The sequence below is a fragment of the Aspergillus ochraceoroseus genome (genome assembly GCF_002846915.1).
Source record: "Aspergillus ochraceoroseus IBT 24754 chromosome Unknown P175scaffold_5, whole genome shotgun sequence".
Taxonomy (NCBI): domain Eukaryota; kingdom Fungi; phylum Ascomycota; class Eurotiomycetes; order Eurotiales; family Aspergillaceae; genus Aspergillus; species Aspergillus ochraceoroseus.
Genome location: NW_024468480.1, coordinates 1,156,580 through 1,174,958, shown reverse-complemented (window position 1 = coordinate 1,174,958; position 18,379 = coordinate 1,156,580). Strand labels below are relative to the sequence as shown.

Genomic DNA, 18,379 nt, shown 5'->3' with positions numbered 1-18,379 from the left:
TATCTAATACCATGTCTAATACTACCATGCCTGCCATGAATATATTAAGTTCTTAACTAATAAATAGAAGAAGGTAGTAGTAATAGTAGAAACATGCACTACTATAGAATATAATAGTTACTGGCCATATTAATTATTAGTTAAAGCAATCTAAGAAACCTAGAATGTTATACCTATTTTATAAGGAGGAAAAATATAATACTAAGGACTGCCTATATTTAGTAATTAATAAGTAGAAAGAAGGGTAAAGACTAACTTTAATATTTTAGTACTTCAAGCTATATAAGTTAAAAAATAGGAATAATTTAATCTAAAACCAAGCTATTACCCCAGCTATATAAGCTAATACTATTCTAGATGCTAATAATTTCATACTATCTAGAATTAATATATTAATAGCTTTAATATTAACTACCTTCAGAAATAGGTAGCTATGTAACTCCAGAGCAGGCTATATAATATATAATAATTATAATCTCTTTAATAACCTAATTAAAGATCTAAATAGCTTTAAGAATTATAATTTTATTACTTCTAATAGTAAGGTAGTATATCCCTAAGGTTATAGAAAAGTAATAATTCAATTTAAATTAAATAATAGTACTTTAATATTATACTAAATAGAATATCTTTAGAATCTAAATATACTATATAATCTAATACTAGTAAAAAGAATAAAGGTAGAATTAAGAATTTATTTTAACTTAAAAAATTAATATATTTATAAGATAATAATAGATAAGATAATTAGATATACTATCTTAGATAATAATATCCTATTTTTAGTTCTAAATAAGGTAGTGATTATGCCTACTATACTAATAGACTTATTATATTAATAATTAGGTTATCTATCTATTAAATAATTAAAGTATAACAAGGTAATACTTTATAATAAAAGTAATAACTTAGCTACTAATAACTTACTTGCTACTAATTAGAATACTAAGCCATACTATAAAGTATATTAATTATTAAAATTAAAGAAAAGGATATCCCAAAAACCATAACTATATATAACAAAATTATTGCAATTCATACATGTGGATCTCCAAGAAATCAAACTAATTAGAAAAGATAGTATTAGGTATGTCCTACTAGTTCTAGATAATTATTCTAGATGCCTTTTTACATGATATTTAAAGGTAAAAAGTAAATCTTTAAAGGTATTAAAGGAAATGTATAATAGTTAGCTAAATATGACTAGTATCTATATTAGAAGGGTTAGATTTAACTCTACTCCTAAATTTAATAAGTATGCTAGATAAAGTAAGGATTTTGGTACTATATATGAACTAATACTACTACAAATCCCTGAGGAAAATAGTGCTATTAAATAATTTAGTAGTTATGTGATCTAGACTACCCGCATAATATATATATAAGTAAAAATAGAGTTAACTATATAGCTATATAGTATGGATACAGCAGTCTATATTTTAAATAGGTTAGTTAGGAAAGGTAATGATGAAGGAAAGCTACCTATGTAACTTTTTTGTAAAGGATTAAATATTCTAATTAGAGATATTAATCTATAATATATTTATATATAGGAATATAAGGTATTTATAAATATTCTATATAAAGATAGGATTAAAAGTATAAAAATATTGCCTAGAGTAAAAATTAATTAACTAGTTAGATATAATAAAGATTATATCTATAAGGTATAGTATCTAGATATAGAGAAGATAATTTAGTCAAGGAATATAATATTTAATAAAGGTAATATTAATAGAATAGATAGAATATAACTATGACTTCCTAATAAACTAAAATTAAATAATAATAATTTATCTAGAGTAACTATATTTATTAATACTAAAAGGGGAAGAATAATTTATAATAGTATATCTTACTAAATCTTATTATTAACAAATAATAATGAAGTTATTACAGAAAGAATTTAAATATTAATACCTAATCTAGCCCTACCTGAACCAAACCTACCAGAACCAGAGGCAGGTACCAACTTGATATTTCTGCACCTACCTGCCTCTGGGACTGTCACTAAAACCACCCTACCTAACCTAGAGGCAGGTATCGAACTTATCATACCCGAGCGGCTACCTACCTCTGGGGCTGCCTCTAGGGCTATCTCCAAGACTACCAAGCTCATTATACCAGAGCAGACACCTGCCTCTAGGCCTGCCTCTAGGGCTGTTTCCAAAATCATCACCAAGCAAAACAATCAAGCGATTAGCAAGGATATAGAGGAGATAGTAAGACCTAGTATAGAGGAATAATCTAGGCAGGGTAAATATAAAGGAATAATTAATTATTTTACTATAGATAATCTATATACTAGTTAACCTATTTTTAAAAGAATACTAGTATTACAACTAATATAAAGGCTTCTAAAGTTATTTACCTAATATAGGGAGGTCTTACTAATTTTAGAATCTTCTAAAGATAACTATACTCTAATAACTCTAGATATACTAAAAAGAAAGTATTTAAAGACTAGAAAGTAGGTTAAATTTAATATTAGAAAAGTAAAAATAGTTAACTAGGTAAAGGTATAAAATCCTGCTAGTAAGGATACTAGTAGTAGTATTACTACTCTATAGAAATCTTTAAGATCTATAAAGGGTCAATACTAAAGTATTTACTTTAAAGATAAGTAGGCAAAGTAATTACAAGAAGAGGAGGTAAAATAGGAATAATAATCTTAATTCTAGTTTATATTACCTCTAAAAATACTTCTAGAAATACCTTGTCTACTAGAATCCTATCTAAAGCTAGAAAAATCACCTAATATAATTACTATAATATTACTAGATTCTAGTAGTTTTATACTAGAGATCAAGCTTATAAAGACTTATAAAGTTAGAATCCTATAAACCTATATTTAAGTAATAAAGTCACTATAAAAGGATTACTAGATATAAGTAATGCAAAGTTAAATTAGTAAGTTTAAAGTTATTTAGATTTATAAATTTATACTATTACCAAAGGATATAAAGGTCTTACTAGGAAAATAGGTATATAACTTAAAGTTAAATATAGATAATAATATATTATAATTTTATATAAAATAGGTTATATATAGAAACTTCTAAAAACTAGGTATAGACTTTAATCAAGTCTACTCCCTAGTAATAGTAGATACTTTAGTAAAGCTATTTTTAAGTATGGTTACTTATTTTAATTTAAAATAGGTATAATTTAATATGGTGACTACCTATCTTAATATAATAATCAAGGATCGAAAGATCTATATACACTAATTAACTAGTTTTAATAAGTAAGATAATATAGTATGTCTACTACTCCAAGCCCTATATAAATTATAATAGTTAGTATTTCTTTAGCACGAGGAATTCCATGATATTCTAGTAAAAATTAGTATAAAGGTAATTAATAAAGACCCATGCTTCTACTATAATCTAGACTAGTAGCTAATACTTATTATCTATATTGATGATATAATAGTTGCTGGCCCTAATAAAGTAAATATTTAATAATTTATAGATAAGCTAGAAAAATATTTTAAATTAAAGTAACTAGATAAACCTATATAATTCTTAGGATATAATATTTATAGACTACTTAGTAGTCTAATATTAATATCTTAATATATATATATCCAAAAGATGCTCTATAAATAGAATTTTTATGATCTTTAGCCATGTCATATACTAATAACTCTAGGATGGAAATTAACTAGAGAGATACTAGATACTAGTAGTATTATTCTAGATACCATATATGCCTCTATAGATGAAGATAATATTGCCCACTATTAGGAGTTAACTGGATTATTAAATTAGATTATTATTTGGACCTAACCAGATATTTAATATATAATAATATAACTACTATAGAGAAATTATAATCCTACTAAGTTAGACTATAATATAGTTAAATAAGTTTTCTAATATTTAAAGAAGACCTCAGACTATATAATAGTTTTAGGCTATTTAGATAATCTATTATATATATATATTAATGCCTCCTATATAGATTATGAAGACAAGAAATTAATAGAAGGCTTTATATTTTTTATATTTAGAGTACTAATTATATGGAGATTAGCAAAGTAATTACTAGTTACCTTAAGTTTAACTATTACTAAATTTATTACATGGGATGTAGTAATAAAGCTAGCTATATAGCTATAAAAGCTATATATAGCTATTAGACTAGAATAGTCTATAAAAGGTGCCATACCTTTATATATTAATTCTATAAATACTATTACTTTAGTAAAGAAGCCAAATTACATATCTATACTTTACTAGATAGATATTTGCTACTTTTTTATTAAAGAGGTAATTAAAAATGGCAGAATTTAGCTATAAATAATTAGTAGAGAGAATAATGTTGCTGACAGGCTAATTAAGGTACTACTAACTATGAAATTTGATAAATTTATTAAGAGGTTAGGTTTTAGCAGGTTAGAGATGGACTCTGAATAGCTTCATGTAATGGATGTGTTACTAAGGGGGGTGTGTTGGAGTGCTGCACTCAGTGAATGCAACCAGCACTACCATAAAGCAGCATTACCATAAAGAAGAAGATAGCGACATGTGACTACTTTGTGTATTTAAGGCCACTGTTTCCTTCTAGATCTCCATACTTCCTCCAAGCATCTCTCTATTTCCTAGTTAGACTAATTGAATCCATTTCGGTCAACTTTCTACCGTCATAGTTTGACGACCTTCATCAGATAATCTATGGTGTGAGTCACTCTCACTTATGCATGTCTTCCGCACACAGATCCATGTATCTATCCTATCCTGTTTACATACTGTACTTTCACAACACTTTTCCTTTGTATTGATTAGCTAGCTAGCTAGCTAGCTATAAGCACAATGAAAACAATCATGCAGTCAGCATATACCATGAAGAAATAATCTACTACTTCAAGCGTTCTTCTCTCCTTCTTTTTTTTTTTTTTTTTTTTTTTTTTTCTTTCTTTCTATTAGCCATCCTCAGCCAAGTCTAATCAATCCTCCTTGATTCAATTCGATTCTCCTCTAGAATTACAGAATGGAATCTATCCTATGGGGCAGTGACTCGTATCAAAAGAAAAAAAAAAATCAACCATTGGCTGTTTTACGAAGATAAGTACCGACCTAACTGAGGTAGATACTAGTACTGTAGTGGTGATATGCCGTGCATATATATGTATGCAGCGTTACATGATGTGATGCAGATACAGATAGTTACAGTAACTGCACCTAGACCAGATCTTACTACTGCAGCAACACGGAGTTTATACTGCTAACATGGTGGGTTATTTAATCTAAACAACTATATATCCTACCCACTATTAGTACAGAGTACTCCGTACTGTTGTGTAGGTAGGTTGTACTAAGTAGTACATGCAGCTTAGAAGTACAGTCTAGCACAGTACCAGAACAAATCCTTACCCTGAATGAAAAGAAAAGAAAAGAAAAGAAAAGAAAAATAAAGTATATTTTTGAATACGAGGGACTAGAAATTAAGAGAAGAAATAGGAATATATATATAGAGAGAGAGAGAGAGAGAGGTAAGGTAAGGCAGATTTTGATGTCCTGATAACTGAAGTAATAGGTAGTAGGTACGTATTTGTGTGACCTTGTTACTTTTGTTTCAGCTGATATAACTCTCCCCCCTCCTTCTTCTTTTTTATATTTGTAAGAAAGAAAAAGAATGTCCTTTTCTTTAAATTTGGAGTTTGGTTTTCTGGTCGAGGTCGCCTAATATACATAGCTGCGTAATTATATACTTTTATGTTGGGGATGTATGTGTGTGATTATCCTGCAGGTTACTTACTTACTACTAGTACCTACCGGAAGCCATTAAATACCTAGTACCGTAGTATCTATACCATAGAAGGAAGCTCATTCTGTTTCATATTTCTTTTAACTAGTTTCTCCTTGTATTGGTTAGAGAGTTTTGTTGGCTATATTTTTCTAAGGACGGTAATGACGGCAATAGCCCTAATAGGCTCCCGATTGCATCTTGGTGTTCAGAAATATTCTATTATTGGGGATAAGAGAAAGGTTGGGTCTTTCTACTATGTATATCATTTTGTGAGCAATTTGCATGCAGGATGATTATTTAGTACTACTAGAAGACCTAATCAATTCAACATCTTCCTAAGTATCCCAATACTGATACCTACCCTAGGTCGTTCGGGTTTCGCTTCAGCCAAGGAATCAATGCACGGAACTTCTCTTCTTAAGTATACATATACCATTATGGACTGTAAAGCCCGTGTTGTCTGATTGGGTTTCAAGCTGCTTTGTAGATATTCATTAATAAGACCAAGAAATACCGAATTTGAACAGATGTCACTCCTCGTTCCCAGCTACAGAGTAAATCTTGTTTGAGTTTAGGTTCTCTTCTCTTGCCTTAGCAAAGAATAACCGAGGTATGCTGTCTCCATACACAATTTGTGTCCAAGGTGGGAGATAAACAGCCATATCTCACACTGTGGGGTGGACAAGACCAAACACCCTGAAGCTTGAACAGGCCTGTCTGTCATACTCTGAGTCAAAAAAAAAACAAAGTATACACTGAAGGGCTGGTCTACACCCTCATTCGCTATCTCATTCGTACTAACTTTTAGTATGTCTTTATGTGGTGGAAATAGTTTATCATTGCGTGGAATTTTGATGGCTGTGGCTAGTGCACTGCACCACCAACCAATGGTATAGTCGTCGCCTGATCGTCGAACAGAAAGCTGCCTTGAGAGGGGAGAAGAGGGTCGGGTGTCTCGGGATCTGCCCAGCTTGAGAGTCGAGATTCATAGACTGCCCGCGAGCCTTGCTTTCCAGCTCCCAAGAGTTAGAAATCAGTATCGTTCAGGCCCCGTTCGAATGAGACCCGTTCCATGTGACTGATATAGGGGCTTGACGTCCGAATTAAATAGGATGGGGTAGGAAGGAGATCGTTGATCTGCCCTCCCTCCCTTGGAGTGGTGTACCCCGTTTGTTCTCGCATACATAGAACTTTTGGTGGACGGATGATGCCGGCACTAGAGCAAAGGACAGACCACCACCTTCATCATCGGCTGTACAAACCATGGGATCACAAATCTTTGCCAGAGAGGTGATCACGAGGATAGTTGCTAGTATTATTGGAGATGGAGAGGCTATTCCACTTTCGGAAGTTAGATCACGTGGCGGCATCCGCCAAACTTCTTCTCCGAAATAACCCCAGTCAACATCTTTGAAGGAATCGCATTGCCAATTCTTCCACAGAGTTCCAGCCGCAAAAATGGCAAAGAAAGGTATGTCATTACCTCTATTCATTGCTAGATAACGGAATCCTCAGTTTTCCTCCCAACCTCAAGGCCGTCATTCATTCGTCCCGGAACTCAACAAACAATCGTACTAACTGCAATTCTCTCCAGCCAAGTCACGTACCATCATTGTCCGCCTGATATCCATGGCGATGACCGGCTACTACCGCACAATGATTCGCCCTCGTACCCATCGTCCCCTCAGCATGTTGAAATACGATCCTGTTGTTAAGAAGAAGGTGCTGTTCCTGGAGGCAACAAAGGGTGGAAGAGCAAAGTGATTCTCCCTTCCCTTCCTCGCCGAACTTTTTCCTCTTCATCGGGCCAAATCCGAACGCCGCGAAGAATCTCCAACCGCCGGTCCAGCTTAATTCCAATTACGACTCGATCCATTGCGTGGATTACGCGGATTACCATCAATACCCCGAAGCGGAGCCATGCAGTGTTCTGCTCCCCTCTTGTTGAGTGAACGACGATCATGTACATTAGACACACCAGCGAGGGCTACATTTGGACCCTTATTTTCTGCTTTTATTTTTGAGCTGTATAAGTATCACGGTGTTACATTCTGGCGTTAAGAACAGTACAAACTTGGTCAATAAATATCCTTCATATCATATACTTTCGGATCATACTCGTCATTGATTAGGCAAATGCTTTTTTCACGTCACCCCCTCGGGATCGAAAATATAGAGATTCCTTTCTATAGATACACCTGGTATGTATAACCTCTCGCTGCTAGTTATACTAGAGAGAATTGTTCCCCGGGTTCGTCAGTTCCTCTCAGCTCTTAGGTGGGTTTGTTGAAGCGAGCGTTGTATCTGTCACCTATAGATTTCAGAATCTGTCTTGTTCGTGCTGCATTTGGGCTTACCTCGTGTCCTCCGTCCGCCCCTTTTTGTGCCTCGTGATGGAGCATCCTGGCTTGAGACTACCCCGTTTGACGGAGTCCGGCTAGTCCCAGAAGCCAATTTAGCAGGACTTCTTTTGCGGCCACGGATGTCACTTGAAGCTCTAGCCTGAGATGAAAGACAGGGGGACGTGTCAGCCAACTTGGCCTTTTTACTCCTGCTCACATCGGCATGACTCCCCTGTTCTTGAACATAGGAAATGGTACGAAGAGGAGGCTTTTCCGGAGTTCTCATCATAGAGTCCCGCTGACGTTTGCTATAGGTCCATCGATTGGTATGCGGAGGATCCTCTTGAAGAAGAGGTGTCTCTACATCGGTAGCTTGGGAACCTTTGCCCTGCGAGTCTGGAACCTGAAGCTTCTCGACCTCTGCACCAAGACTCTTTGTCTCAAACGATACGTTACGCCTGGTTACCGGACCAGCAGCTCGGGATGGATCGCATTCCTTCTGCAGACTTTCCGGTAGGCTATCGCGTTCTCGAATATTATTCCGGGCACAGTATGTAGAGTCGTTCAACAATGCTGCGCCAGTAGTAGCCTTTTGGCCAGAGGCATCCAGTTCCTGCTTTGTATGTTCTGGCGGCCTAGTGGGGACTATAGCCTCTTCGTGCGCTTTTATCGGAGCGCTAGGCTCACTAGTAGGGGCCTGTTTTTCTGGTGTCTGTGTTAGCATGAATGAGATGTCAAAATGTTCATTTTGTGGATATACACAAGGTGAAGGCGACAGGTCTTCCAAAACACTTGAGAAGGGGGTAATTTTTTGTGTCAACGTCGATGGTGGAACGCGTATAGATTTGCTCTCAATTTCTCTTTCTTGATTACATGCATTATCATTATCTTGAGCCGGACAAGGAGAGCGTCGTTGCTCGTTCTGACGTTCAAACATCTCACAGATATCGTGGTCTAGTAATGTCTCAGGATTTATCGTCGTAATTTGAGCTAATTCGTTACTCATTAAACATATGTTGGAATTGCTGGGGGTCACTGAACTTAGGACGGCTTCAAGTTTAGCCAAAGTCTCAGGAAATGGCTGATCAGCCGGGGCGATATCCAGTCGATGGAGCAACTGTTTGATATGTTTCATCCCTAACTCAGAAACCTGCACCCTTCTCAGTAGCGCATGAATCTCCGATTTCGCCTTTGTTTTACCTGATTCAAGACTCAACTTTGCTGAATTAGCAGCATCTAGCTCCTTTTTGATTCTCCGACACTCCTCACCCTTCTCCTCGAGTCGTTTCTGGGCTATGTCAAGGTCAGCTTGTATGGTTTGGCCTGATTCTTGAGCCTCTTCTGTGACCCTGCGGAGATCTTTGTCGAGAAGGCTAATTCTCGCATTCGCTTCATCAAGTTGGCTTTGTAGAGTAGTCTGCTGCGATCTCTGCGTCACGTCTTCCTTCCTAAATCCCTCGATTTCAATTTGCTGCTTGGCCAAGGTTGAAGTGTGTTCAGCGTGGGATCTTTCAAGGTCATGGATTCGCTCTTGTTTTTCCGCAAGCTAGAAAATCATTAACAAGAGACCCGAGGTGTATATATTGACTCGATATGCGCACCAGCAATTCCTGCTTTTTCTGCTTTTCTATCATGGAAAACTCGCGGTCAATCTGATTTCATGAGTGCGTTTACTAAACCCTGGACTCTCAACGGCTTACATACTAGTTTTTGCTGGGTTTGAGTTAGCTGATCCTTGACTTTCTGGGCTTCTTGCTCAATGCCTCTCTTTTCCTCCCAACAGCTTTGGCGCTGCTGTTCGAGTTGCTCCTTGTAACTTTCGAGTGAGGTGGCTTTTGCTCTCTCGATATCGCCCTTTGCATTCTGCTCTATTGCTTTGATATTATCTTGTAGAGCTGAAATTTTGGATTCGAGCTTCGTTGCTCGTAATTCTGCTTCCGCAGCCTTTGCTAAAGCTTGGCGTACATCGTAGCCTTTTTGCGTATTGTCAAGCTCCTGGGCTTTTAATCTTTCTTCGGTCAACTTCAGCGTAAGCGATAGCTGCTGTAACGTGTTCTCAAGCCCTATTTTTTCTGAGATATGGACATGCATCTCCTCGAACCTTTCTGGTATTTTGGTATCGGTGAGACTGGCTCCAATATGCTCTATTTGCTGGCTTAAACCGATTTCTTGCTGCTGCAATATTTGGATCGAGGTGTCTAATTTTTCGAAGGTCGATAAGGAGGCCTGAAGTCGGTCATTTAGATGAACACACCGAGTTTCGTTTTGCGAAAGCTGCGTAAGTAGAGCAGATTCATCACCCAAACTATCTCTAATGCTAGAAAGTTGCTCATTCAAGGAATCTGTCAAATTTTTGGTAGCATCAGAATTTTGCTCGATATTCCCAGCAAGCTGTTGGACAATTGCGTTCATCCTGAGCATATAACTTAGCTAGCGATTCAATGAAGAACCAGATCTAATGCCTACCGATCTTCCAATTCTCGAATAGTCTCCTTCCACCGCTCAAAGTCTATTTTGCTCTCCGAAACCGTATCACAAAGACTTCTAGTCAAAGAGAGAGACTCTTCGGATATAAGCCGAGAAAAGCAATCGATATCCTTCTGGGAGGATTTGCAATCCTTTCCTAGGGCCACGATAGCAGATTGAAGTGTTTTCATCGCTTCAAATTGGCCTATCTTGATGAGATCAAGCTTTCGATCCTGCGAGCGTGAGAAATTTTGTATATATAACTCAAGGAGGCTGGATCTTTTCTTTTCATCGGCCAGCTGTGCACGAATATACTGAGACTTTTCTTCTGTTTGCTTCAGACTATTGTTAAGCGCAACAATGACACTCTCGGATTCCGAAAGACAGCCTCTTCTTCCATGGTACGTCTCAGTTAAATGTGAAAGGCTCGCTTTAACATCTGCGATATCTTTTTCTATCTCTTTTCGGTCTCGATCTAAGGATCTTTTGGTCACCCTAAGGTGAACAGCTTCCCCTCGAAGGTTTTGATAGTCAGTCCCAAGATCATTTACGAATGTTTTGACTTTCTTCAGCTTTGACTTCCACTCCTCTGTTTGGGACCTATAGGCTTTTGCTTCGGATGTTCTCTGCTGGAGCTTTGTGTCAATGGCTCCCAGTTTGCCCTTCAAAGCTCTGTTTTCCTCCTTCAAGGTGTATAAATTGGCCTCCATTTCGGTCCTCAGAAGTGACGCATTGGCTTCAGTCTCTTCTCGAGCCTTTATTCGATTCATTAACTGTTGAAATAAGGCTTCTTCTGTTAACTGTGAGTTTCCGGCATCTGATGGCAGCCTTTTCCCAGTTTTCTTTTTTTCGGATTGTCGTCGTTTCACTATTTTCATTTGATTGGTAGATGAGCGCAGGTCCGTAACCCTCGTCTCTTGTAAAGTTACATTCTCATCTGATAACACCCGCTGCAACGCCTTCGCAACAGGCTTTGGTAGTCCTTGATGCTGATTCTCCTTCTTTGCGTGAGTTTCTAATCTAACAGACGAGTTTAACGGGAAACCTACGTCCATCTGAGGTAGGGCAATACATCCAGTATCTATTAATAATATCAGTATGTTGAATCAGGATTCTAGAGTCTCTACCCATACCTGTGCCTTCAACCCCGGAGAGCGAGCGTTGGGAGCCAAATTCACGTAAGGGCTCTGTGAAAGCGGGTTGCTCGATTGGACATCTCACAATACATGAGGTATCAATATTCCTCAGCTTGCTTGTTTCTGCAGAGGGTTCTTTCTGCGCATCCAATTCTCGGGTATCTCCAATTGCACTCGGCGGTAATTCTGTTTCATCATGGATTTTTGCGTTGAATTCCGCTCTTTTGTTACCTGAGACAGTGACAGGCCTTGGGAGGGATTCAGTATCCATTCTAAATGATGCCAGGGATTATATACCTTTCTTGACTACCCCGGTTTTGATCTAATGCTTTGAGGATTTGATCCCCGTTTGGATTAAAATTTTCTCGTGAAAATGGGATAGAAGAAGAACGATTGATGGCAGGCTGCAAACAAAAGAGTTTTCCGCTTTTCATTGGTTTTGAAAAGCTGAAACTTGTCATATCTATCCCCGAGCTCTGTGGACGCGCCATAAGTAATGGAGACTGGTGTCTTTTTTCTGAAGTCTGTTCTGTGTTTGCATTGTCATTCATGACAGCTTGAAGATTTGGCGAGACAGGCTCTTTATTTGCCTCTATCATCTGTAGGAGCAAGAGCTCTTCGTTGCTATCATATCTGGTATCAGAAGGCAGTGGGGAGTCTGCACAGGAAATTCTATCATCGTTGTCCTCCATCTCGGGTAGGGGGGCTGCCAACGAGCCTTGCAGTTAAACGAGTGGCCTGCAGAAGTTGAAGAAGAGCTAGATTCAACGAGAGTCAGAAGCCTGCCACACACACACACACACACACACACACACAAAAGGAACGCTAGGAGGGGTTAAACTATACGTAGTATTCTCTAGAATGATGGCTGATGAGATCCAAATGCGGTGAAATAGTAGCGAACAAATATATATGACACGGGAAATGGTAGAAATGACAGGAGTATTGACAGTCAAAAAATGCTCCTGACTTGATGCAACGTGACTGTACAAGATAGGCAGGAACCAGGAACTTCGCAACTTCCCTTTTTCTCCTCCTTGCCACCTACCTCTCCGAAAAGGGAACAGCTTCATAGATACTAGGTACCAGTACTTGTGGGCACAACAGAAGGTATGAGAACATTTGGTCAATTTACCTGTCAGGTTCCATCTAGATCTTTCTAATAATGTATATCCTCTAGTCTCGTTGGAAGATGATATTTTTTTTTTATACTGGAGCTAGCACACACCCTGTGGACGAGCCCTCCAAATCGATAATAGGGAACATAATCAACCACATTCTTATCAGAGAAGCCAGGGTGAGGAAGATAGTTCATGAAACAAGCGTTTTACGAGAGAAACGGCTGTCATCACAGAAAACGGACAGACAGCAAGGGAAATTTCAATAGAAATTGGGTGTATTCAAGCGCATGATTCTAATTCGAGTGACAGACGGAAAACGGGCAGCATCCGTGCGTTCCCAAATACCGTGTATGCAGTCCCCATCCGGTTCAAAAAGAAATTGGAGGCTCAGAAACAAATGAGTCCCTGAAGAGGTACATCTGTATGCCCCATAAGGGTTTGACTCGACAAGATCTGCACCGGCGCTCCAGGCGCGTTGGCTATTGGTTCTGGCACTCAGCTATGCAAGAGCGTGTGAAGCAGCCAAGACCACCATCACACCAACCGGCGCCTATATCACAAAGTGACAGACTGTTTCCGGTCATTGATTCGTTCCTTCAATCTTCCCTTGCACCTTCAGACCAGAACTGTTTCCAATCCAACATGATGGATATTTTGGTCCATATCTTCAGAGTTTGTGACGATTACCCCCGGGCCTATCAACTGGTTGAAAAAACTGGGGATTAGATCCTGCAGGTATCTGAAGACTGATGGTTTGCGTGACTCCAAATTTGCCTGGTACTGTAGTATATAGAGAGCCGCCATGGTACCCCTGAAGGAGCATAACTTTGTTGTTCATTTTCTTATACTCCCGATTTACATGGGTTTTCTACATTTCCAACGGGTTTGTGTCCTACAAAAATAGCATTCTCAACTTTCTATCTTCGCCCATTCCTACGGAACAGCCTGATAGAAGAAACCATGTCCGCAATACCGGCATACAGCGCTTTCGCGATCGCCATCCTATTCACCCATGTAACCGCTCAATACAGCTACGGCGACACAGATGATCCAAATGTAGCTGGGGCATCTGGCCCAGATTCAGGCTCAGGGGGAATCTCTACTGCAGGCATTATCGCTCTGGGTGTAATTGCTGGAGTGGTCGTGGTCCTAGGAAGTTCGTTGTCCCAGACTTTCATTTCAGCAGATATGTCATACATCAGTAACGTGGTACTGACAAACTCTACTATTGATAGTCAGCTCGGCTGCCCTATTTTATGTCGCCAAGAAGCGCCAGTGGGCAATGCGCGAAGCACTCCGTCGCTCTGCTCGAACAGTTGTCAAGGCAGTAATGACACCCCTCACGCCTAGATTCCCCAAGAGTGCACGAAGCACAAGACCGCCTACTCGTGACCGAGAAGAGGAAGACAACGAGCTAAGGAGGACCGAAAGACGATATCGAAACCCACTGGATCCGGAAAAAGATGCCGTGGTAACAGCGAAAGAGTCGCCCAAGGAGACGGGATCGAATATTAGAGGGTGGAGCTCTTATTTCTCTTTCAACCGCTCATAGATTACATCTCTTCTTTCACTTTCTAGCAATGACCTATACTGCCGAGGGTGCGTGACTGGGTGAATGGTTATTGTTCTACCTACGCTAGACGTAGGATGATGTCAGATATACCGTTCGGCCAAAAAGGTGTCAAGACAGCCATTTCTAGCTGATACAGTATTATATTGGTCCCTTAGATGGCCATCTTTCACTTTCCTTCTTTTCACTCTATCTTTATAGGGTTTCCAGTATCTATATAAATATACTCTGTATCTAGTACCAATTATACCCTCAGGCACTAGCCCTCCTGCCCCTGCATAGGAAGATCAACTAAATCATTCTTCTCTCCTCTTCCACCTCCTACCATGCCTCCCACAGAAGGAAATCAGCGGACGACCTAATCACGGGCTGGCTGCGTACGATGTACCATGCATAGTGTTTGTCAATAACTGATCCGACAAGATCCCGCTTACATGACACCTTTTTGTCTTTTTCTAATGAGATGTATGTATGTACAGTAATAACTAGTAGGTAGTGCGGTGTTTTAGGTATCCATCTCTACCATACCATACCATACCACACACCTTTGTCTAGGTTACCAGAGTATACACCAGTCCCACAAAGACGATAGTTATTGCACATATATACGAGTATTTGGCCCAAGTGCCCATAGTACACTCGGTGCCTTCAAAGGCTGCCTGCATTGCCCGTCAGATGGTCGTCTTAGATTCCACTTGATAGCGGAACAGAAGGAAGAGCAAATTGGCTGTGTGCAGGTCAGGGGGGGGGGGGGGAAGTGAGGATTTTATTTCCCCTTTGCTCGTCGTCTTCGGCATGCCTTGGATGTCGTACATACATACTACTTGCTTGCTCGGTTTCTTTCCTTCCATCCTGACCCCATGCGCACGAGCCCGTACAGGCTAGGTTATGCACAGACACAGACCAGGCCTAGACCTAGAGGGGTTCTACTTGGCAATAGCGACCTATGACCAAATTCCACATGTAATGTAATGAAGGAGGGGGAAAGCAAAATCTTGCCTTCTCTTCTCTTCTCTCTCTGGGGGGGGGGGGGATCCATCCCTCTTTGCTGACTAAAACAGAGAGAGAGAGAGAGAGAGAGAGAGAGAGAGAGCTATAAATCTAGTCTTGATTTCGCCTTCTCAAGAATCTCTAAAGAACTCGGAGTCTCTATCCCCTTATCAGAATTTCATCAGCTCTCAATTCACCACATCCCATGTCTCACCTTCAGTATTACGCCTACGAGGGGCAAGGTGTCGAGAAGCGACACCGCTACCACTACAGCCAGGCCGTCCGGGTTGGAGATCGGATCGAGTGCGCCGGCCAAGGTAGGCCGCGTTGACTGGGGGAAAAAAAAATTCACATGGTTTCGTGGAGCGTGGCTAATCTATCCAGGTGGATGGGATCCCAAGACCGGAGAAATCTGCACGGAAATCAATGCGCAGATCGATCAGGCCTTTGCCAATGTCGAACTGGCACTGAAGGATGCCGGTGGCAAGGGATGGTCTCAAGTCTTCCGCATGAACTCGTACCACGTTCCGATCAATAATGAAGCCCTGGCAGCCATGGTTCGCAACGTTAAGAAGTACATGCCCGACCACCAGCCAATTTGGACCTGCGTTGGCGTGACACGTCTGGGAGAAGATGATATGAGGGTGGAGATTGAAGTGTCAGCCCACGATGAAGAAGGTGCTCAAGCTGCGCGAGAGAAGAGACAGAATTTGAAATAGACTATCTCGTGAGGAAGAAGATACCTAACTAAGTACACTCTATTATTCATGATGGGGTCAGAGAGAGAAGTGAGTTGTGAATATCAGGAAGTAACTACTATGTACTTAATTGCTATCCCATCTTGTAGCGCGCAAAGTATATTTTTCTCTCTTTTTTTTTCTAAATATTATTATTGACCTTTTAGCATCCAAAAGTAAGATAGTCTTGTAGAACATTGCTGTTGTGGTTGTCAGCTATGAACAGTATTGGCACATATGTACAACCAAAATCCAGCTCAATTCAACTCAAATCATTTCAAATCATGCACCAAAATTAGTAATTCTCTTGTAAAGTTCCAAAACTTGGTATGGTATCACCACACTTGAAAGATGGAGCATAGGCCTTTGCGGGCAAGAAGCCATTCTTCCAGCCCGTCTTGTAGCTCCACTGCGGTGCAGATTCCGTATACCAAGTCCAATAAAACCAACCCAAGGCTGTAGAAAACGCAGACATTTGGGCCTCCGCGTAAGTTTGCAGAAAAGTCTTGTAGTTGTCCGAGTAAGCGGAGACGTCAGCGTTGGCGTTTGAACAGCTGCAGGCTGGTTGATCGGTCTCATCGGCGGTAGGACAGTAGGCGGTCGAGTCGGAGGTCGAGTAAGTGCCTTCCCAGCGAGTGCCGCGGCCAACGTTGTTGAGGTATTGCGCACAGTCCGTGTCAGCCATGGAAAATTCGCCGCAGATTGTCGGGCCCCACCTTATTTTCCGGTTAGTATATGCAATCAGGAAAAGGATAGGGAGGAAGTACCCTTCAGAAGTGGAATTTATCTCACTAATCATGCTATACCAGCTGTTGCAGATGAGGTCTACCTTGGCGGTGTGGTTGAGGACAATCTCCGCCGTGTTAAAGATGGTGTATTGGTGAGTATCAAGGAGGAGACCAGCAGGGCCGGATTTGAGCATTGACTTCCATTTGCTGAGGTTGAGGAAGCCGTCGTGGAAGGCAACCCAAGCGGTGATATTATTCTTCTGCACCAGCTCGGTGGCTTCAGTAGTCCAGTTCAGGACTTTCTCAATGTCCAATGACAGCATGAAGGGTTCGTTAACGAGACCGTAGATGGCTACGATATTCTTATAGCGCTCCTGGGAAAAGAACTGAGAAAGCTGGTTGTGAAGATCGAGTGCGAGCTGGGCGTTCGCCGAGCCATCGGTCCCATTCAGCCATCCGATTTGGCCCTGTCGGCCGCTGTGGTTGAAGCCATTCTGACTTCCGGGGATACCATGGGGGTCGAGATTCACACGCAGACCATACTTACGGCAGTACTCGATGGCCCGAAGGAGATATCGCCAAGCGATTTTGGGGACATACGGTTCGCCATCGATGGGCGCGAAGGCCCAATAGGAGAATTGAATACGAACGTGGTCGAGCCCGGCGTCGCGAATGTCGGCGAAATCTTGTTCGGTGATGAAAGTTGCGTAGTGCTTTTCGATGGTCGAGGCTGCATCACTTCCCAGAGTTTTGCTCAGCGTATACTCATCGATGACATTCGTATAGCCCTCAAAAAGGGAAGGGGTGATGAACGGTTCAAGTGATAGCCAGCCTCCTAGGTTCACGCCTCGGATGGGCTGCGATCCGTACGGAAACTTTTCATTCAATGGCGGAACATTTTCATTCGGCCGCGCAGAGTCATCCCAGGTTGAATTCAAGCCCATGATAGAGAGGCCGCCGACGGTTGCGTTGGTGTAGGTCACATTAAAGTCGGTTGTGTCGTACCACGTCCACGGGTCAAGAACGGTTCCTCGAGCAGATTCCTACGGTTGTCAGCAAATAATTTAGCAGTTTCCTCAGGTCAACTTACCGGAATACTGTCATGGCTGAGTCCGTCTAGATTAGAGTTGGAATTGTCGGAAGAACTGGTCGAGTCAGAGCCGGAGTGGTTGTTTTTCTTTTTCGACACCACAACAGCAACCACGATAATGATGATGATCAGAAGCACAAGGATAACAGCAGCGCCAATCCACCTCCATTTCTTTTTCTTCCAGAATGGCGGGTCTGCATCTGGGTCACCCTTCTCCATCTGCCGCTTTCTTTCTGCTAGCGGCGCTCCCCCACCCCCTCGATGCCTCATTTTCATCTCCGGGCTTCTGCCTTCTTCCAGAAATGCGCCCGACACAATGCGACCCTTGGACTGACCCCGAGGAACCTGCTCAGGAAATGGATCAAGCGCCCGCGATTGGTCTTCGACGACAGGACGCTTGCGCCTACGCTTCTTCTCTGCTTTAGCTTGCTCCTTCGCGAGACGT

At 40.6% G+C, this 18,379-nt stretch overlaps 5 protein-coding genes across 5 annotated transcripts; 3 read left to right on the top strand and 2 right to left on the bottom strand.

Annotated features, from left to right (window-relative positions):
- Window positions 1-6,785: 6,785 nt before the first annotated feature.
- Window positions 6,786-7,938, top strand: P175DRAFT_0480926 (mitochondrial 54S ribosomal protein bL33m). The gene is made up of 2 exons (XM_040895442.1): window positions 6,786-7,225; window positions 7,349-7,938. The coding sequence occupies exons 1-2, from the start codon at window positions 7,213-7,215 to the stop codon at window positions 7,516-7,518; spliced, it is 183 nt and encodes a 60-aa protein (XP_040751452.1). The 5' UTR covers window positions 6,786-7,212; the 3' UTR covers window positions 7,519-7,938.
- An 89-nt stretch (window positions 7,939-8,027) lies between these two features.
- On the bottom strand, window positions 8,028-12,390 carry P175DRAFT_0438596 (uncharacterized protein; the record flags this gene model as incomplete). The annotated part of the gene is made up of 6 exons (XM_040893919.1): window positions 8,028-8,065; window positions 8,112-9,642; window positions 9,698-9,748; window positions 9,801-10,509; window positions 10,563-11,478; window positions 12,009-12,390. The coding sequence occupies 6 exons, from the start codon at window positions 12,388-12,390 to the stop codon at window positions 8,028-8,030; spliced, it is 3,627 nt and encodes a 1,208-aa protein (XP_040751451.1).
- A 1,261-nt stretch (window positions 12,391-13,651) lies between these two features.
- P175DRAFT_0502205 (uncharacterized protein) lies at window positions 13,652-14,616 on the top strand. The gene is made up of 2 exons (XM_040897332.1): window positions 13,652-13,975; window positions 14,055-14,616. The coding sequence occupies exons 1-2, from the start codon at window positions 13,780-13,782 to the stop codon at window positions 14,369-14,371; spliced, it is 513 nt and encodes a 170-aa protein (XP_040751450.1). The 5' UTR covers window positions 13,652-13,779; the 3' UTR covers window positions 14,372-14,616.
- Window positions 14,617-15,415: 799 nt separating this feature from the next.
- Window positions 15,416-16,252, top strand: P175DRAFT_0517062 (RidA family protein). Its single transcript, XM_040898955.1, has 2 exons — window positions 15,416-15,696; window positions 15,764-16,252. The coding sequence occupies exons 1-2, from the start codon at window positions 15,585-15,587 to the stop codon at window positions 16,096-16,098; spliced, it is 447 nt and encodes a 148-aa protein (XP_040751449.1). The 5' UTR covers window positions 15,416-15,584; the 3' UTR covers window positions 16,099-16,252.
- Window positions 16,165-17,891, bottom strand: exg2 (putative exo-beta-1,3-glucanase). Its single transcript, XM_040892736.1, has one exon. The coding sequence runs from the start codon at window positions 17,786-17,788 to the stop codon at window positions 16,412-16,414; it is 1,377 nt and encodes a 458-aa protein (XP_040751448.1). The 5' UTR covers window positions 17,789-17,891; the 3' UTR covers window positions 16,165-16,411.
- Window positions 17,892-18,379: the final 488 nt, after the last annotated feature.

Bases quoted from the DNA above. Each gene is read 5' to 3' on its own strand.
- P175DRAFT_0502205 (XM_040897332.1), top strand. From the start codon at position 13,780: ATGTCCGCAATACCGGCATACAGCGCTTTCGCGATCGCCATCCTATTC. The intron at 13,976-14,054 runs GTTCGTTGTCCC...TACTATTGATAG, and splicing joins AGTGGTCGTGGTCCTAGGAA to TCAGCTCGGCTGCCCTATTT.
- P175DRAFT_0517062 (XM_040898955.1), top strand. From the start codon at position 15,585: ATGTCTCACCTTCAGTATTACGCCTACGAGGGGCAAGGTGTCGAGAAG. The intron at 15,697-15,763 runs GTAGGCCGCGTT...TAATCTATCCAG, and splicing joins GATCGAGTGCGCCGGCCAAG to GTGGATGGGATCCCAAGACC.
- exg2 (XM_040892736.1), bottom strand. From the start codon at position 17,788: ATGGGCTTGAATTCAACCTGGGATGACTCTGCGCGGCCGAATGAAAAT.